The 16,519-nt window shown below is 42.5% G+C and overlaps 2 protein-coding genes across 6 annotated transcripts; both read right to left on the bottom strand.

The window, feature by feature from the left end:
- Positions 1 to 220: 220 nt before the first annotated feature.
- LOC120020099 (PWWP domain-containing DNA repair factor 3A-like) lies at positions 221 to 9,937 on the bottom strand. Of its 4 annotated transcripts, XM_038963543.1 has the most exons (12): positions 9,861 to 9,937; positions 6,430 to 9,267; positions 5,568 to 5,994; positions 4,480 to 4,550; positions 4,309 to 4,394; positions 4,118 to 4,178; positions 2,625 to 2,700; positions 2,475 to 2,522; positions 2,052 to 2,296; positions 1,617 to 1,826; positions 1,052 to 1,140; positions 221 to 963 (listed from the first exon to the last, which is right to left on the bottom strand). In XM_038963543.1, exons 2-12 carry the CDS (start codon positions 9,202 to 9,204, stop codon positions 885 to 887), a joined length of 4,167 nt encoding a protein of 1,388 aa, XP_038819471.1. In that variant the 5' UTR covers positions 9,205 to 9,267; positions 9,861 to 9,937; the 3' UTR covers positions 221 to 884. The 4 variants fall into 4 exon arrangements, with proteins under 4 accessions (XP_038819471.1, XP_038819470.1, XP_038819473.1 ...); XM_038963542.1 differs by having other exon boundaries at positions 2,475 to 2,700; XM_038963545.1 differs by having other exon boundaries at positions 2,475 to 2,700; positions 6,430 to 6,713; positions 9,861 to 9,936.
- A 4,016-nt stretch (positions 9,938 to 13,953) lies between these two features.
- Positions 13,954 to 16,187, bottom strand: LOC120020142. Of its 2 annotated transcripts, none has more exons than XM_038963614.1 (6): positions 16,089 to 16,187; positions 15,629 to 15,914; positions 15,307 to 15,483; positions 15,008 to 15,104; positions 14,614 to 14,767; positions 13,954 to 14,455 (listed from the first exon to the last, which is right to left on the bottom strand). In XM_038963614.1, the coding sequence occupies exons 2-6, from the start codon at positions 15,833 to 15,835 to the stop codon at positions 14,377 to 14,379; spliced, it is 714 nt and encodes a 237-aa protein (XP_038819542.1). In that variant the 5' UTR covers positions 15,836 to 15,914; positions 16,089 to 16,187; the 3' UTR covers positions 13,954 to 14,376. The 2 variants fall into 2 exon arrangements, with proteins under 2 accessions (XP_038819542.1, XP_038819543.1); XM_038963615.1 differs by having other exon boundaries at positions 15,629 to 15,815; positions 16,089 to 16,131.
- Positions 16,188 to 16,519: the final 332 nt, after the last annotated feature.

The raw sequence follows: 16,519 nt of genomic DNA, 5'->3' as shown, positions 1-16,519 counted from the left end.
GTGCGTCCCAAATGGTTCCCTATATAGTGCACTACTTGGGCACTGACCCCAAAAAAGTGCACTATAAAGGGAATAGGGTGTCATTTGGGATTCAATTTAGATGAGTTGCCATGATTCACATTCAGAATGTTGTATAGCTTGACGTTCTAAACACTGTCACCAGGAAATGGGTACTTACTGACAAGCTAACCTTACATGACCATAGAATAAGACTGAAACGTTCAAATATGACTATTTATTTTTAAAAAGAGCAGACTTTTCCATAGAAAAATAGAGCAGTGTCTTCTTTAATGTCCTGAATTTACAGTTGAACAGCCTAGACGGGCGACCATGTTGGATCAAATACTGTTGCAGTGGGTCTAAAATGAAGTCCCAGTTTCAACCAGCGGCGTAAGTCTGTCTGAATGATACGAGCTCCCACCCTCCCAGGAGTTCCGTGTTGAAGCTGTAAATCTTGACCAGTCCGATCACAGATGATTTCAGTTGATTTGACAATGATTTGATTAACTTGGTAATTCAATGTAGTTTTGTTAAGTCACACCACTGCTAGCATGTACAACAGCAGTTGATTGTCCTCAGAGCCACATTTAGAGACAGTTATATATGGTTCTTATTGTCTGCGATAGACCAGCGTCCTGGCCAGAGGGTGTACTTGTATATCAAGCTGCTTCACGGTACAGAAAAAGGCTTCTACCTTACTGGCTGTTCTTGCTTGGACAAGGCTACTTACTTATTTACTGTCCTATAATGCTTAGAAGCATCGTTTGATTAGGACACTGGCATTCTGAGGCCGCATCCCAAATGGCACTATTCAAACTACTTTTGACCAGAGCCCTATGGCCCTCTTAGTCTGAGGGTTGGAAGCCAAGCAGGCTGTGTTATGTTCAGTGTGCAGGACGCTGACGGATCGACGCTTTCATCTTCATCTGCTGCTCGATCATCGCATCGAACTCCTCTCTTTCCCTGAGGAGAGGAAGGAAAGAGAAGAAAACAGATTTAGACCCAGAAATAAATGTAACGGTGTTAGCCTTTAATTCAGTGAGCCACTTACCTTTTACTCAGACAGGGCCCTTTCAGGTATTTGTCTTCTGCCTTCACCAGAGACAACTCGTCCACTCCAGCTATGGCATAGATAATAGCCTACACAAAAAGACATCACCCTTCAGAATAATAACTAATTTAAGACACACTCCAGCTATTTTTTTTTACTTTTCCCGTTGAAAAACAATATCAATAAGTATAAAACAATAATTATGAACACAGTAATGTAAACACACTTAAGGGTAAAACAAAATTGTACACTTCAAGGATTAGGGCATTCAAGGAGTTGGTCTGATGTCATCAGCATTCCTCCTTGCTTGAGGAACAATAGAGAACAAAATAGGCAAGGCCCACCCCCCCACTTGTGCCATGTCATGTCATACCTGGACCACCTATTGAGAAGTGCCTTTTGTTAAGTAAATCAGGTGTTTAAATGAGGTGAAAAAGGAGACTGGAGTAGGACTTCTAACGTCACTTCGACAATAAAGAATGGTGGTAATAACAGACAGCAAATAAAGACACATTTGTGTTTCGATGGACAATAAAGTTGTATTCTTATTCTACAGCATTCGGACCTCTGGTAACAGCACGTCCAGTACCAAGCGGATGCGGTCTACATCGGCCAGACAGGGTGCGGTGAGGGGGGCGGTCTCGTACACCCCTCTCAGGTACTGGTACACCTGGTCCAGCTGCTCCTCGTCCTCCAGGTACGTGTCCACAACTGACCGACTGGCCGCCAGGAACCAACGCAGCCACTTAGACTGCTGCTGACCACTGATTACGCCCTGGGGTTAGAGAGAGGGTTTATCTTCTACATATAGAGCTACTCCAGTTTGGAGACCATATTACATACAGAGAAAGATGGAAAGATAGAGAATGGACAGAGAGAGGGGGATGGAGAGAAGATACTGACAGGCGAAGGAGCGGGACGGACAGATGGAGGGAGAGAACAACTGCTATACCGAGTGCGAGTGCCTGGGAAAGAGAGAGGCATCGGCATGGTTACTCACTAAAAGGCGTGTCTCCACCCGGCGCTGCCTGACGACGAAGTCCACCAGTTTCTCGTTGGCACGGTTACGTGCAGCCTTGGAACGGTCAGGCAGCAGCTTCCTCCTCCTCTCCTCCTCCTGCCGTTTGCTGCCCTCCTGATCGTCCCCTTCCGGGTCAGAGGTTACGTACTGCTCCTCCAGAATTAGCTTACTGGGGAAGGTCAGGTCTGAGGTGCCCTGGGGGTAGCACCTTCTCACTGGGCAGCCTGGGGGAGGGATCATACAGGTAATGTATTGATATATCTAACCTTTATCTCAGTCACAGAGAACACATTATGTGGTACTAAAGACCTGTTTTAAAAAGGACAGACAGCATTTGAGATGACTTGAGGGAATGTCACTGTATCAACATCGGAAAACATCAGTGAATGGACATGAACTTACTTATGTCATCAGAAAAGTATTCAATGAAGGAACCGGTGAAGCCGCATCCTGAAAAGACAACACAAACATTAACGACAGTCATGGGGAATATAACACCGAGTATAATCTGGGTCAAGGTGCTCATTCTAAGAGAAGTGCAGAATAGTTTACCGATACGGATTCTATAGTCGGCTATCAACGCCAGACACCATTTGATGGCAGCATCATACTTCTCTCTGGCTTTACACTACAGACAACAGGAAACATCAACACAACAGTCACCAGAAATGTTGACAAAATATACGCTGAACAAAAACATAAAACGAAACAATTTCAAAGATTTTACTGTTACATATAAGGAAATCAGTCAATTGAAATAAATGCATTAGGCCTTAATCTATGGATTTCACATGACTGGGAATACAGATATGCAATATGTTGGTCACAGATACCTTTAAAAAAAATAATCATAATTGGGTGTGGATCAGAAAACCTGTCAGTATCTGGTGTGACCACCAGACCGCCTCATGCAGTGCGACACATCTCCTTCGCATAGAGTTGATCAGGCTGTTGATTGTGGCCTGTGGAATGTTGTCCCACTCCTCTTCAATGGCTGTGCAAAGTTGCTGGATATTGCCGGGAACTGGAACACACTGTTGTACGCGTCGATCCAGAGCATCCCAAACGTGCTCAATGGGTGACATGTCTGGTGAGTATGCAGGCAATGGAAGAACTGGGACATTTTCAGCTTCCAGGAATTTTGTACAGATCCTTGCGGCATGGGGCTGTGCATTATCAAGCTGACACATAAAGTGATGGCGACAGATTAATGGCACGACAATGGGCCTCGGGATCTCATCATGGTATCTCTGTGCATTCAAATTGCCATCGATAAAATGCAATTGTGTTTGTTGTCCGTAGCTTATGCCTGCCCATACCATAATCCCACCGCCAACAAGGAACACTATGTACACAACATTGACATCAGCAAACCGCTCACCCACACGACGCCGTCTGCCCGGTATAGTTGAAACCGTGATTCATCCATGAAGAGCACACTTCTCCAGCTGTCCGGGTGGCTGGTCTCAGATGATCCTGCAGGTGAAGAAGCCAGATGTGGATGTTCTGGGCTGGCGTGGTTACATGTGGTCTGCGGTTGTGAGGCCGGTTGGACGTACTACCACATTCTCTATAACCACATCGGAAGCGGCTTATGGTAGAGAAATTAACATTAAATTCACTGTCAACAGCTTTGGTGGACATTCCTGCAGTCAGCATGCCAATTGCACGCTTCCTCAAAACTTGAGACATCTGCAGCACTGTGTTGTGTGACAAAACTGCACATTTTAGAATGGCCTTTCGTTGTCCCAAGAACAAGGTGCACCTGTGTAATGATGCTGTTTAATCAGCTTCTTGATATGCCACACCTGTCAGGTGGATGGATTATCTTGGCAAAGGAGAAATGTTCACTAACAGGGATGTAAACAAATTTGCCCCCAAAAATTGAGAGAATAAGATTTTTGTGCAAATGGGACCAACTCTTCACATGTTGCATTTATGTTTTTGTTCAGCGTATATATAAAATATATATATAAAAACTGTATCTATATTATATATTAGTTCTGTGGAGTTCTTAAGAAACTGTTTTCTTCAGTTACCCTTACCACTAGCTGATCAGCCTCTTCACAGTCAAAAGGCTTCAATGTTTTTAGGGACACAGAAAAGCTTTGAAAGAAAAACAAAAAGACAACAGTTAATATTGGAGCGCGGAGGCTAATCCGGCAATCAGGGAATGGACACCAGTTACAGCTCATAGGGAATGACTGTGGGAAGAGCTGAGAGTTTTGGTTCCTACCCTTTTCGTATCCTCTTTTTGTCAAACAGCAGGTCGTCAATAAACACAATGCTGGCTTTCTTCAGCTTACGGTTCACACTCTTCACCTATGGAGTCAAACAGTTTCTAGTTCAGTTGCGACTGATGACTATTCAAAATGAATTTAGTTGAAGCACGGCGTTCAATACTCACCATTGCCGGCCAGAAAGGATAGTTTCTAAATTTGCACCAAACACATATTCCTTCTGTTATGGACAGTGGCTCTGAAAAGAGACAAATAACTACGGGTTATTTTAGTTTGAATTACCAACTCAACATAAGCTATAGTACACACATGCAGAAAGGCATCATATCATCAAGGGAGTTGACCAACGCGCTCTCGCTCTCTCACACACCAAACCGGCCCCCACGTGCATCCACACGCGCTTGTTGATGTTGTCTATCCCCACCAGACACGTTCATGACACGCAGGCTCAAATACCAAAACCAACTGTGAACCCACCATATTAAAATTGGGGACGGGTCGAAACACACATGAAACAATGATGGACATTTAGCTAGCTTGTTGCTGCTAGCTAATTTGTCCTGGGAGATAAACATCAGCTTGTCATTTTACCTGAAATGCATATGGTCCTATTTTTTGTTGTTGTTGATCTGTGTAGAATTTTGACCCATTTTGAGTCATACAGAAATGTGTGTTCTCTACTCCCGACAATTAATCCACAGGTAAATCAGGAAACATAGGTTGACTCATCTTTCAACCACCCACGTTGGTTAGCATGCTTGTGAAAACCAATGAGTAGATGGGAGAGGAGGGACTTGCGGTGCTTCAAGCATCTCAACGCAGACGCTCGTTGACGCGCGCGAGCAGTTTGGATTAAATGATTAAATAACATGTAGGGCCGGGACAATACCAGTATCACAATATTTTTTTCCATGGGAAAAATGTAAACACGAAACAGTCAAACTCTTTGGCCCTTTAAAAACCTGCTTTATGTAAATTATTGTGTGCTATAGTTTGGAGAACAAATAAATGTGACTCTGGATCACAAACATGATATTTTTTCCAACATTAGGGCTGTTTGCCTACAGAAATGAAATATGCTCTGTTTTGTTTCCTTGCCACGATACTAATGAGTATCACAATACTGGTATTTCCCGGCCCTAATAACACGCATGTGTACATATATTTACATAATATTATTTATAATACATACATAAATAATATTTTGCAATGCTTGCGCACGCAACGTAGCCAGTCTAGTCAGCACGTTACTCACTTGTGTTATTTAAGAAACTGGGCAGATCTTCCTCGTCGTCTTGCTCTTCCTCCTCTTCAAGAGTCAGTGATGTCACACGGTCTTCATGTACGCTTAACTCGATGGAGAGGTCTGAGGACAGGGAGGCATCTCCTGTGTCTTCGTCTGGTGAGTCTGACTCCTGCAGCTCAAACCTTGGTCTGCAACGTTGGAGTGGCTCAGTGCTGGTCGTGTCACCGCTCTGCAGGCCAGCTCCCTCTGCTGTCTGGCCCCTCCTGCTTCTACGTCTGAGTTTGGCTGGGGGGCCTTCCTCAGAGCTGAAGGTCTGGGACCTTCCCTCTGCTGCAGGCTTCACCTTCTTCTTCACTCCCTTCACTGTAGCCGAGTTCTTCCTTGGCCTAACTCTGGGTCTACCCCGAGGTTTACTACCGGGTAAAGCTAAGTGTGTCTGGGAGAGATTACATATATTTTTTATTGAACATATGAATACTGGGATTTCATTTAAACAGATTGAAATGCAATAGGCAAGAGAGAAGGTTATTGAACGGTGATTACTTTTAAACACTGACCACAATCCTGAGCACTATTCCGTGTTTGACCATTCACCTGACAACGTAATATAGTGTTAAAGGAAAAGGAGGTGACCTGAGGTTCATGACAACTTGTTTTTGATAAGAGGAAAGACAGTGCATTCGGAAAGTATTCAGACCCCTTTCCTCACATTTTGTTGTTACAGCCTTATTCTAAAAATGTATTAAATAAAACATTTTCCTCAATCTACACTCAATACCCCATAATGACAAAGTGAAAACAGATTTTAACCTTAAAGGTTAAATAAATAAATAAATGTTTCTAATCAGTGATGAAGATGATAATACAGTACCTTCTCCAGAGGGCTTGGTTCCAACAGCTTCCAGGGGGTGATGGGTGAGGCGTTCTGAGGGCCCTCTGTCTTGGAGCCCAGTCCCAGGTGAGACAGGGAGGCAGAGAAGGGGTTGTCTGTTCCTGTGGAGGATCCGGGGTGAGGGCCTGGCGTGGAGCTAAGAAAGAGCTGCTGCTGTACCCGCCGAGGTCTGCCTCTGACTCTCTTAGGTGTGTTTGGTGAGAAGGGGATGCCAGAAGGGCTGAGAGTAGGAGAGAGGCTACTCTGAAGGCTGGAGGAGAGGTCTGCAGACAGTACAATGAGTGAGGATGGGACATCGGAGTCTACCTTGAGGGTCTTTAATTTTTTTGTATATTTTCTCTTTGGAAGCGCAGGAGGGCTGCATGTGGGAGAGGAAAGGTTGAGGGAGAGGTCTGCAGATAACACAGGGAGTAAGGAGAGGACATCTGAGTCTACCTTGAGGGTCTGTGATTTTTTTGTATATTTTCTCTTTGTAAGCCCAGGAGGGCTGCATGTGGGAGAGGAAAGGTTGAGGGAGAGGTCTGCAGATAACACAGGGAGTAAGGAGAGGACTCCTGAGTCTACCTTGTGGGTCTTTGATTTCTTAGTGTATTTCCTATTTTTTACAGTCTCCTCCTGTGACTGTTCCGTGTCTCGTAACTCTACCTTATGCTTCTGTGATTTTTTGGATGTCTTTTCCCCATTTCTCACAGTCTCATGCGAGTCCTCCTTATGCCTCTGTGATTTCTTTGTGTAGTTCCTCTTTCTCACGGTCTCTTGTGATTGGTCAATCCCCAGTGACTGTTCTACCGTATGGCTTTGTGATTTTTTTGATGCCACCTTGTTTACCTTATTCGTCAGTGATTTCATAGATGCATTTTTTCCAGTCTCCTCCTGTGACTGGTCAGTCTCCTGGGTCTGTGATTTTTTTGTATATTTCCTCTTTTTCACAGTTTCTTGTGAGTGGTCTACCTTGTGGGTTGAAGATATTTTAGACACCTTTTTCCTTTTTGTTACAAACTCTTGTGACTGGTCTACCTGGTGGGTTGGTGATTTCATAGTTGTCTTTTTCCCATTTCTCACAGTCTCCTGTGGCTTGTCTCCCTTATGGCTCTGTGTTTTTTTTGTATATTTCCTCTTTATTACCATCTCTTGTGACTGCTCTCCCTTATGGGTTGGAGATATTTTAGAGCCCTTTTTCTTTACAGACTCCTCCTGTGATTGGTCAACCTTAGGGGTCTGAGATTTTTTTGTATATTTCCTCTTTATTACCATCTCTTGTGACTGCTCTCCCTTATGGGTTGGAGATATTTTAGAGCCCTCTTTCTTTACAGACTCCTCCTGTGACTGGTCAACCTTAGGGGTCTGAGATTTTTTTGTATATTTCCTCTTTATTACCATCTCTTGTGACTGCTCTCCCTTATGGGTTGGAGATATTTTAGAGCCCTCTTTCTTTACAGACTCCTCCTGTGACTGGTCAACCTTAGGGGTCTGAGATTTTTTTGTATATTTCCTCTTTATTACCATCTCTTGTGACTGCTCTCCCTTATGGGTTGGAGATATTTTAGAGCCCTCTTTCTTTACAGACTCCTCCTGTGACTGGTCAACCTTAGGGGTCTGAGATTTTTTTGTATATGTCCTCTTTCTCACCGTCTCCTGTGACCAGTCTATCTTATGGGTTGGTGATTTTATAGATGTCTTTTTCCCATTTCTCACTGTCTCACTCTCCTGTGACTGGTCAGTGTCACTTGGCTGGTCTACCTTATGGCTCTGTGATTTTTTGGTATATTTCCTTTTTCGCCCAGTCTTTTGTGTCAGGCAATTCTCCTGTCCTACCTTAATAGTCAGTAAGGGTTTAGATGTTTTTCCCCCATTTGTCACAGCCTCACTCTCCTGTGGCTGGTCGACCTTATGAATTTGTGATTTTTTAGCCGCCTTTCTCCCATCTTTCAGATTCTGTGGTGACTGGCACAGAGTCCTTTGCTCGTTGGCACATTTGCTTAAAAATATCCCAGTGGCAGTGATACTGTCATTCTGGCTGGGTTCAGCCCCCATCACCCTGGCCTGTGAGTATGTGTATCCACCAGTGGTTAGAACATTAGGGCCTGTTAGGTCTCCTTGTCCAACAGAAGCACTGGAGAGATGGGGCCACTTCTTACTCTGTCCCTTATTGGCGCTCTGTAAATCCAAGGTGGGGCACGGTGGTTCAAAGGTGGCCTCAGGTGACTGGCACTTATCCTCAGGCACAGGTGAGCTGGGTGACTGGAGCTGTGTCTCAACCTTTGTTTGGGCATCAGGTGACTGACACCTGTCCTCTGGTATCACAGGTAAGACGGGTGTCAGTGTCACAGCCTCTGTTTGGTCCTCTGGCTGTAAACATGGATGTGTAGCTGTCGGGGACTGGGCCTGATGGATATGGTGTTCTGTGTCAGTCTGGAGTTTCTTGTGTTTGCGTGGCCTCCCCCTCTTGCGACGTTCACCCTGTGGCTGTGATGCATCAAAGGTTCCTTTCTCTGCTGTCCTCTTTATTTGGGGTGAAACAGGTGTTTGAGATGGGCTAGAAGGGTTGGTTGAAACTGGTGTTTCAGATGGGGTTGCAGGGTTGGTTGAAATGGGTGTTTCAGCTGGGTTAGCAGAGCTGGTTCTTTCTCCATCCCCAAAGCAGTGTGTGGGAGACGGAAGGCTAACTCCCAGCTGTGGAGTGGCTGTTTGCTGGTCGCCCCAAACCGAGGTCTTCTGTGTGGAAGAGGAAGAACTGTCCTCTGGAGAACTCATGTTCAGGGCCAGGCAAGCTCCAGTGCTTCAGCTCCTCAGGAGGACAAAGCTCATCATCTTGAGCTGTGGTGGAACCATGCAGGATGTGAACAGGTTTATTCTTTGTGTTGATCAAATAATGTGAATTTCAGAGAGGGATGTCATCTTAGGGCTTGTTGTGTGCATCTAAGAAACATTTTAGCAAAAATCTGTTCTGCTAACCACAGCTTGTAAATAATTGAAAGTTCTGCTTTGCTAGCTATAACTTTAATAACAGGCCTAAACGCTTTTGCGTGTAACTAGCTAGTTGTGGGGATTGTGGGTTTACCATCGACAACAATACCAACAGGTAGATAAAGTAAATTAACTAGCAACACATCTGTTGTCGACACTCCACTGATCAGTCTCGTCGAAATTTCACAACAAAAATGATCGAATGACATTACAGACAGTTGCCTAGCTTTGATAACTTTTTGTATTTACTTTACATCACACCGTGTTTGCTGGTCAAGCAACAGTAGCAAGCTAACGATAATTATATCACATACTCTGTACTGGCTAATCAGATAGCTAGCTACTGTATCGGATTGCAATTAATATTTCGCTAACAACCCAGCAAGAAATAATAGTAGCATAGAAGGTTCCAAATACTGATTTGTATAAAGATGTATACATACACATAGACACAGCAAGATAGATGGAATACTTTCTTCTAGATACTTGAAAGGTTGCAACTCCTCTCAGCGTCTCGTCAGCAACTCTTAAAAAAGTAATTCCGGGGTCACGGAATTTCGAACATTTTCAGAATAAAATTCGCCCACCTAATAGTAGAAAAGTGTCAATAAGTTGTAAATAATTGTTTAAACATTAACATTGTTCATATTTAAGTGACATTTGCATTACATTTTGGTTTTAATACATGTTCCAAGGTCAAATAAATTCCCCCAATGCAAATCACTGTATATGGAATACATATTGGCTTGTAGAGCAAAAGGTATTCTGGGGACCTTACTAAAAGTATTGTAGGGAATAGTCAGTGGTGTCTGTAGAATGTATATATGGTGTCATTTCATGTGGCTCTGAATAATATAGAGTGTTGCTGGCCTTTTACTGTGGTCAAATAGCTTAAAATGGGGGCTTAAATATAAACAAATTATTCTATGTGCAGAGGTAAAAGTGTGGTTGGGAGTACTCAGTAAGGTCTGTATAAACCAACTTCAAATGACCCGGTGCTATCTATGGTCCTGAAGTCAATGCCTATACACACTAAACTATCAACACTCAAATAACAAACCCATAAGGCAAAAATATTTGTCAAAACAAAAATCTCATTTATTTACAATTTAAACATAAATCAACAACAACCAGGCTATAGGGACACAGTCACTTCAGTCACCAATTGTATCAAATGTGTCAGTTAAAATTCATGATCATACTTAATTCATTTCATAAAATGTTTCATTTCGTAGCAATCCCTTATCAAATACATACATTCAATTAGTGATGGGCACAAATATGGAAAATCAATATCAGTTGCATTTTCGATTCGATATTGATATAATATCGGTTCGTAGAAAATACATTGCAACTGTGTGAATGTTCACTTTTCTGTGACGTCCAGACAACTGCTTGCGGATTGCCCATTGGGCCAAGTGTGTTCCGGTGGTATAAACTTACTTAACCCGTTTTAATACAATGGGAAGCCCATCCACAATTGATGACCCATCAGCTGGCACTTAAATAATACTACAATTTTACTGCAGCACCCAGAATCGTTCTTGCTCTATAAATCAAGTTTATTTTATATAGCCCTTCGTACATCAGCTAATATCTCGAAGTGCTGTACAGAAACCCAGCCTAAAACCCCAAACAGCAAGCAATGCAGGTGTAGAAGCACGGTGGCTAGGAAAAACTCCCTAGAAAGGCCAAAACCTAGGAAGAAACCTAGAGAGGAACCAGGCTATGAGGGGTGGCCAGTCCTCTTCTGGCTGTGCCGGGTGGAGATTATAACAGAACATGGCCAAGATGTTCAAAATGTTCATAAATGACAAGCATGGTCAAATAATAATCAGGAATAAATGTCAGTTGGCTTTTCATAGCCGATCATTAAGAGTTGAAAACAGCAGGTCTGGGACAGGTAGGGGTTCCATAACCGCAGGCAGAACAGTTGAAACTGGAACAGCAGCAAGGCCAGGTGGACTGGGGACAGCAAGGAGTCATCATGCCCGGTAGTCCTGACGTATGGTCCTAGGGCTCAGGTCCTCCTCCGAGAGAAAGAAAGAGAGAAGGAGAGAATTAGAGAGAGCCAAGATGTTCAAAATGTTCATAAATGACAATATGTGTTCCATATGCAGTGATTCGCAATGTGGCCGCCAATGGAATGGATGGAGTAAAAGGCCAGCAACACTCCATTTTATTCAGAGCCCCGTGAAATGACACCATACATTCTACAGACCCTACTTAGTACTTCTTTCCCTACTTTTACATCATCACAAATAATCATTTTTCCTGTACATTGCTATATTTTTACCGTATAGTGTCCAGGCACCCCATTATTAAGCTATTTGACCACAGTAAAAGGCCAGCAACACTCAAGAGTCCCATGAAATAACACCATATATAGATTCTACAGACCCTACTCGAATAGTTTTTTCTCTATAAGCCAATATGTAATTTATAGACCTACAGTGTATTGCATTGGGACAAAAGGAGTGGGTGGAGTAGAAAGGGCTGCTGGGTATTTAGACCACAGTCATTCAAGAAATAACACCATCTATAAACTCTAGTCTAGTGCGACATCAGAAGGGTCTGTAGAATATGATGTTCATTTACTTAAGATCCAAACATTTACCAATTTATTTATTTTTATTTGACCTTTATTTAACTAGGCAAGTCAGTTAAGAACAAATTCTTATTTTCAGTGACGGCCTAATGAGTCAATGAGTCAATGAGCTCCACGGCCTAGGAACAGTCATTATGCTCCACCTTATAATATTATTTATCTTATATGGAGTAGTAATTCTCTTTAGTTTTAACATTATGCACTATGTAAAGCTGCACACAATTATTGATTTCATGTCATACACAGCGTTTTACCGCAGACTTTTATTGTGAAGGCAAAATCGGAAGACCGGAAGTCTTAACGTTTCTACCGGGACACTAATGCTGCTACCATGACGCTAATGCAACTGTTGAGACAAAACACAACTTCTATCGTCGGGTTTTGCGCCTTTTGATTCATGGCATATGTAGTGTAACGGATGTGAAATGGCTAGCTAGTTAGCGGGTACGCGCTAGTAGCATTTCAATCAGTTACGTCACTTGCTCTGAGACTTAAGTAGTGTTGCCCCTTGCTCTGCAAGGGCTGTGGCCTTTGTGGAGCGATGGGTAACGACGCTTCGTGGGTGTCAGTTGTTGATGTGTGCAGAGGTTCCCTGGTTCGCGCCCGTGTCGGGGCGAGGGGACGGTTTAAAGTTATACTGTTACAGTAGCACATTACACTGAATTTAGGAACAACGCAATTATATTTTCTTTTATTTCAAGACAAGTTGACAACATTAAATATTTTGGCAGAAACCCAAAATAGATAAGGAATTAAAAGGAATTTACTGTAACTGTAACAAACTAGTGATTCAACATTAGTGTCTGAGACAATAATAAATAAAAAGCAAGAACAAATATATTCTTATATTTATATATATTTATTTCCAATGACAGCCTACCGGGGAACTGCCTTGCTCAGGAGCAGAACGACAGATGTTTACCTTCAGCTCGGTGATTCGATCCTGCAACCTTTCGGTTACTGCTTGGCCCCCCTGACACTCGTGATCGACAGTAACCAATAATTCACCAATGAGGATAGAGCTATGGCGGGACTTTTAAACTCTCGTCAAGAGGACGATGGAAAAATATATTTTCTTTTAGGTAATTTTGTTCGCGAATTATGTTTATTTTCTTTAGATTAGCTACATTTTTTTGTTTGAGTTTTCATTGATCATCATCATCATCGATCGGAATATCTAGCAGGTAAGATCACTGTATTAGGCTACAGTAACGTTAATATGTTAGCATGGTTCGGTTAACAAGGTTTACAGTGTAGCTACGGTAACGCTAACGCGTTAGTAAACTGGTGTTTTGACACTGACACAGGTTAACGAAGTAACGTAACTTTAGCTAGTTTAATTAACGTCCGATGACTCAGACCATCAAAATAGTCTGTTAACCTCACTATTTTCATACTAATCTGGAGTTATTATTTTCATTAATGATGACGCTTAGTTGATAGAGATAATAGATAAGTAAAACAAAGGATCGTCTTTTGATGGTGTTTAATCTATTGATCTAATTAAGTTAATAGTTCTACTTTTTAGCCTGTATTTGAAGTATTTATAGTGATGACTTGCATTTTAAATGATATACAGGCCTAACGTCACACGGTATGTCTCATGTGATATGATGACCATCTTCTTTGGGGAACGTATCATCAATACATTATTTCTCATGTGGGAAATGTTGTTGTGTTATGATTTCAGTGAGAGACGTATGCCTCCCAAGGGATGGCAACTCATTTTGCCTGATGTGGACCATAAGTGAGTGTCCAAGGCATTGTTCAGGTAATCGGGGAATGCGATTCCAGAGATGGACTTTGCCAGTGTTGACAAAATGTGGTGGGACTGCTCTAACCCTCTAACCATTAGGCTACCTGCCGCCCCACATAGGGTTCTGGTCATGGCTGGAAAATGTTACATGTTATTCCATCACAATCATGTCATGAGTGTAATACTGTATTGTGAAAAAATACACGGGGGATTAGGAATGATACAGACAATAACATTGATAGAACCCACCATCTATCTGTAATATTAAAGCTGATCTACCCCCAGGAGTGTTTTATCCACAGAGGAATAACACAACACAGACACAGTGCAACATGTTTCCAACCCTACAGAGAAATATCATATATAACAGTACACACAGAGCACGGTGAAACAAGTATGTGTTAATCACATGAATTAATAAACCCTTCAGATTAACAATGAGGCCATCCTTGTTCTCTCCTCACAGTTAAAAAGCTCTGGATGACAATACTGAGCGAAAGTAGGGGGAAAAACGACAGTAGGACACGGATAAACTAAAGCAATTGCAAACTATTATGCCATGTTGGTTTGATACAAGCCTGCATATATGAGGTTATCAATCATAGTGTGTATGAGCAATAAACAGAAGTGATTCTTGTGGTGAATTACCATTGATCTTGCAACCTCTTCTTTCCCTGTAATACAAAACATAATGTACTTTTTAAGATCTTTGTTTAGCGGAAATGAAACTGAACAATAACGGGAATGCTGGTGTCTACAGCACAACTACAGTTTTTGGTTTAGTTTTTTGTATTTATATATATTTTTTACATATGAGCTGCTGTATACTCACATTTGTGTCATCATATAGTGTTTGCTGGACTCGCAGGCTTTCATTTGACTCGTTGCTGCTACCGCCTGGCTATTTGAAGCATCACATGAAGCAGAGCAGGAGTGGGACTGGTGGACAGCTTGGGTGAAGTTGAATTGTAACCACTCAAAATGGTCTACAGTAATAAAAAAACAGAACATTATTAAACAACATCTTCCAGTGTCATAAAATAACATTTATAATGTAAGATATGTCGGTTATTCTGTAATCGCCATCACGAGAGTGATATGATTCATGGCCAGGTCTCCCTCGTATAAGAGACTGTCTCAATGGGACTTTGCATAAAAAAAAGGTACAAATTAAAAAATACATGTGTATATATATATATGTATTCTTTGATCCAGTAATAACGTACCTCTCTGTAGACTCAGATCTAGGGACATATTTCTCTGTGTGTCTCTGTGCAGGAAAATAGCATTCCTTCGTGCTGTTTCATTCGCATGCAGCATCGCCTGTATACAAAGCAAATCTACAGTCACTGACAATCTACATGGATATGTTGTTTTAGAATAGATAGTTTTGACCAAAAGTTTTGATTCCAAGGAGTTGTATCCTGAACATGAACAGCATACAATCTATAATCTATGTATTCTGAACATGAACAAGGATGTCAAACATGTGAATGTCTAAAATGACATTGGAGGCTACACTTACATTCTCCTGCAGGCTGAGGCTCAGGGACACGTTATTCTCTCTCAGTGTCTCAGCAAAAACCTCCATCTCCTGCTGCAGTGTGGTCTGGTTCTCCTGGCTCAGCCTTATAGACTCCAGCAAGGCCTGCTTTTCCTTCTCCCACACAACCTTTGCCCCCTCCATCTTCTCCGTCAGGGACTGTGTAACAGAGTTAAGATTGTACCGGTAAGCTCACAGTAAGCACTGGCTCGAGCTCTTGTACAGACAGTGTACCCTGGGTTGTACCCAGATAGGGAGGGCACCATACTGCTAAACAAGTATGCTAAACAACTGTGGTCCACACCTGTTGGGCTACGTCGCACTGGGCCACGCCCTTCATGTGAGGAGAGGTGGCCCACACCACGATAACGATGAGGGAGACCATGGACCACAAGGTCAGCAGTGCCATCACCAGGTTACAGCAGGTCCCGGATGACTTGGAACTCTTGGAACGAACCATGGTGTTGAAGGGAGCAGGAGCTGTGGTTGCGCTGGGAATGACAAAGATCATATCCCTTGTCGGTTATGTCTGACAACAGAGACAGACAGCAGTTGTACAAGCTCCAGGTGGAAGGACTCTTTTGTGTCCACTGTGATGGGAAAAAAATGAGAATTCTGAATCTCAGAAGTCCAGACAGAAGTTTACACTTGTCTTTATCAACTGAGCCTAACGACTCATGCTACACAGGCTGAAGAAGTACTGTATATTGTAAGGTTTTCCGTTTAACTGCAGAGTCCTCTTTCAACAAAAACACCTCACTTACCTTTGTCCAAATATCCTCCTTTAAAACCAATACCCAGTCTTTCGCCACTTCTTAGTTAGAATGCTTTTATAGAGGAAGAATCATAGCAGCCTCTCTGTTTATTTTACCATGCCAGGACGAGTGTACAGTACACGCCGCGCTCATCACCGCACATTCCATCTCACTACTTTTTAAACAAATCCTTTTGTAGAAGGTTGTTCACGTGCCAACTACTTGTAGAAATAAGCTTACACTTTCCCTGACAAATGGTTGTAGACTCCTATGACATCACCTAGAGATCAAATACATCCCAAATGGCACCCTATTCTGTATCTAGTGCACTACTTTTGACCAGGGCCCACAAGGATTCAATTTTAGAAGGTCAAATGTTTATTCAGTTGTAATAATTTTCCCCTGAATTATTTTCCACATTCCTTCATTTGACCTGAAAG

This window comes from Salvelinus namaycush, chromosome 25, assembly GCF_016432855.1.
Source record: "Salvelinus namaycush isolate Seneca chromosome 25, SaNama_1.0, whole genome shotgun sequence".
Classification (NCBI taxonomy): Eukaryota; Metazoa; Chordata; class Actinopteri; order Salmoniformes; family Salmonidae; genus Salvelinus; species Salvelinus namaycush.
Note: the sequence above shows the minus strand (reverse complement) of the source record. Positions and strands in the feature narration are given on the sequence as shown.

Bases quoted from the DNA above. Each gene is read 5' to 3' on its own strand.
- LOC120020142 (XM_038963614.1), bottom strand. From the start codon at position 15,835: ATGATCTTTGTCATTCCCAGCGCAACCACAGCTCCTGCTCCCTTCAAC. The intron at 15,484-15,628 runs GTGTGGACCACA...TCTGTTACACAG, and splicing joins AGTGCGACGTAGCCCAACAG to TCCCTGACGGAGAAGATGGA. The intron at 14,768-15,007 runs GTACGTTATTAC...TTATTACTGTAG, and splicing joins AGATCTGAGTCTACAGAGAG to ACCATTTTGAGTGGTTACAA.
- LOC120020099 (XM_038963542.1), bottom strand. From the start codon at position 9,204: ATGAGTTCTCCAGAGGACAGTTCTTCCTCTTCCACACAGAAGACCTCG. The intron at 2,701-4,117 runs GTAAGGGTAACT...TGTTGTCTGTAG, and splicing joins AAGAGGCTGATCAGCTAGTG to TGTAAAGCCAGAGAGAAGTA. The intron at 964-1,051 runs GTAAGTGGCTCA...TCCTCTCCTCAG, and splicing joins GGGCCCTGTCTGAGTAAAAG to GGAAAGAGAGGAGTTCGATG.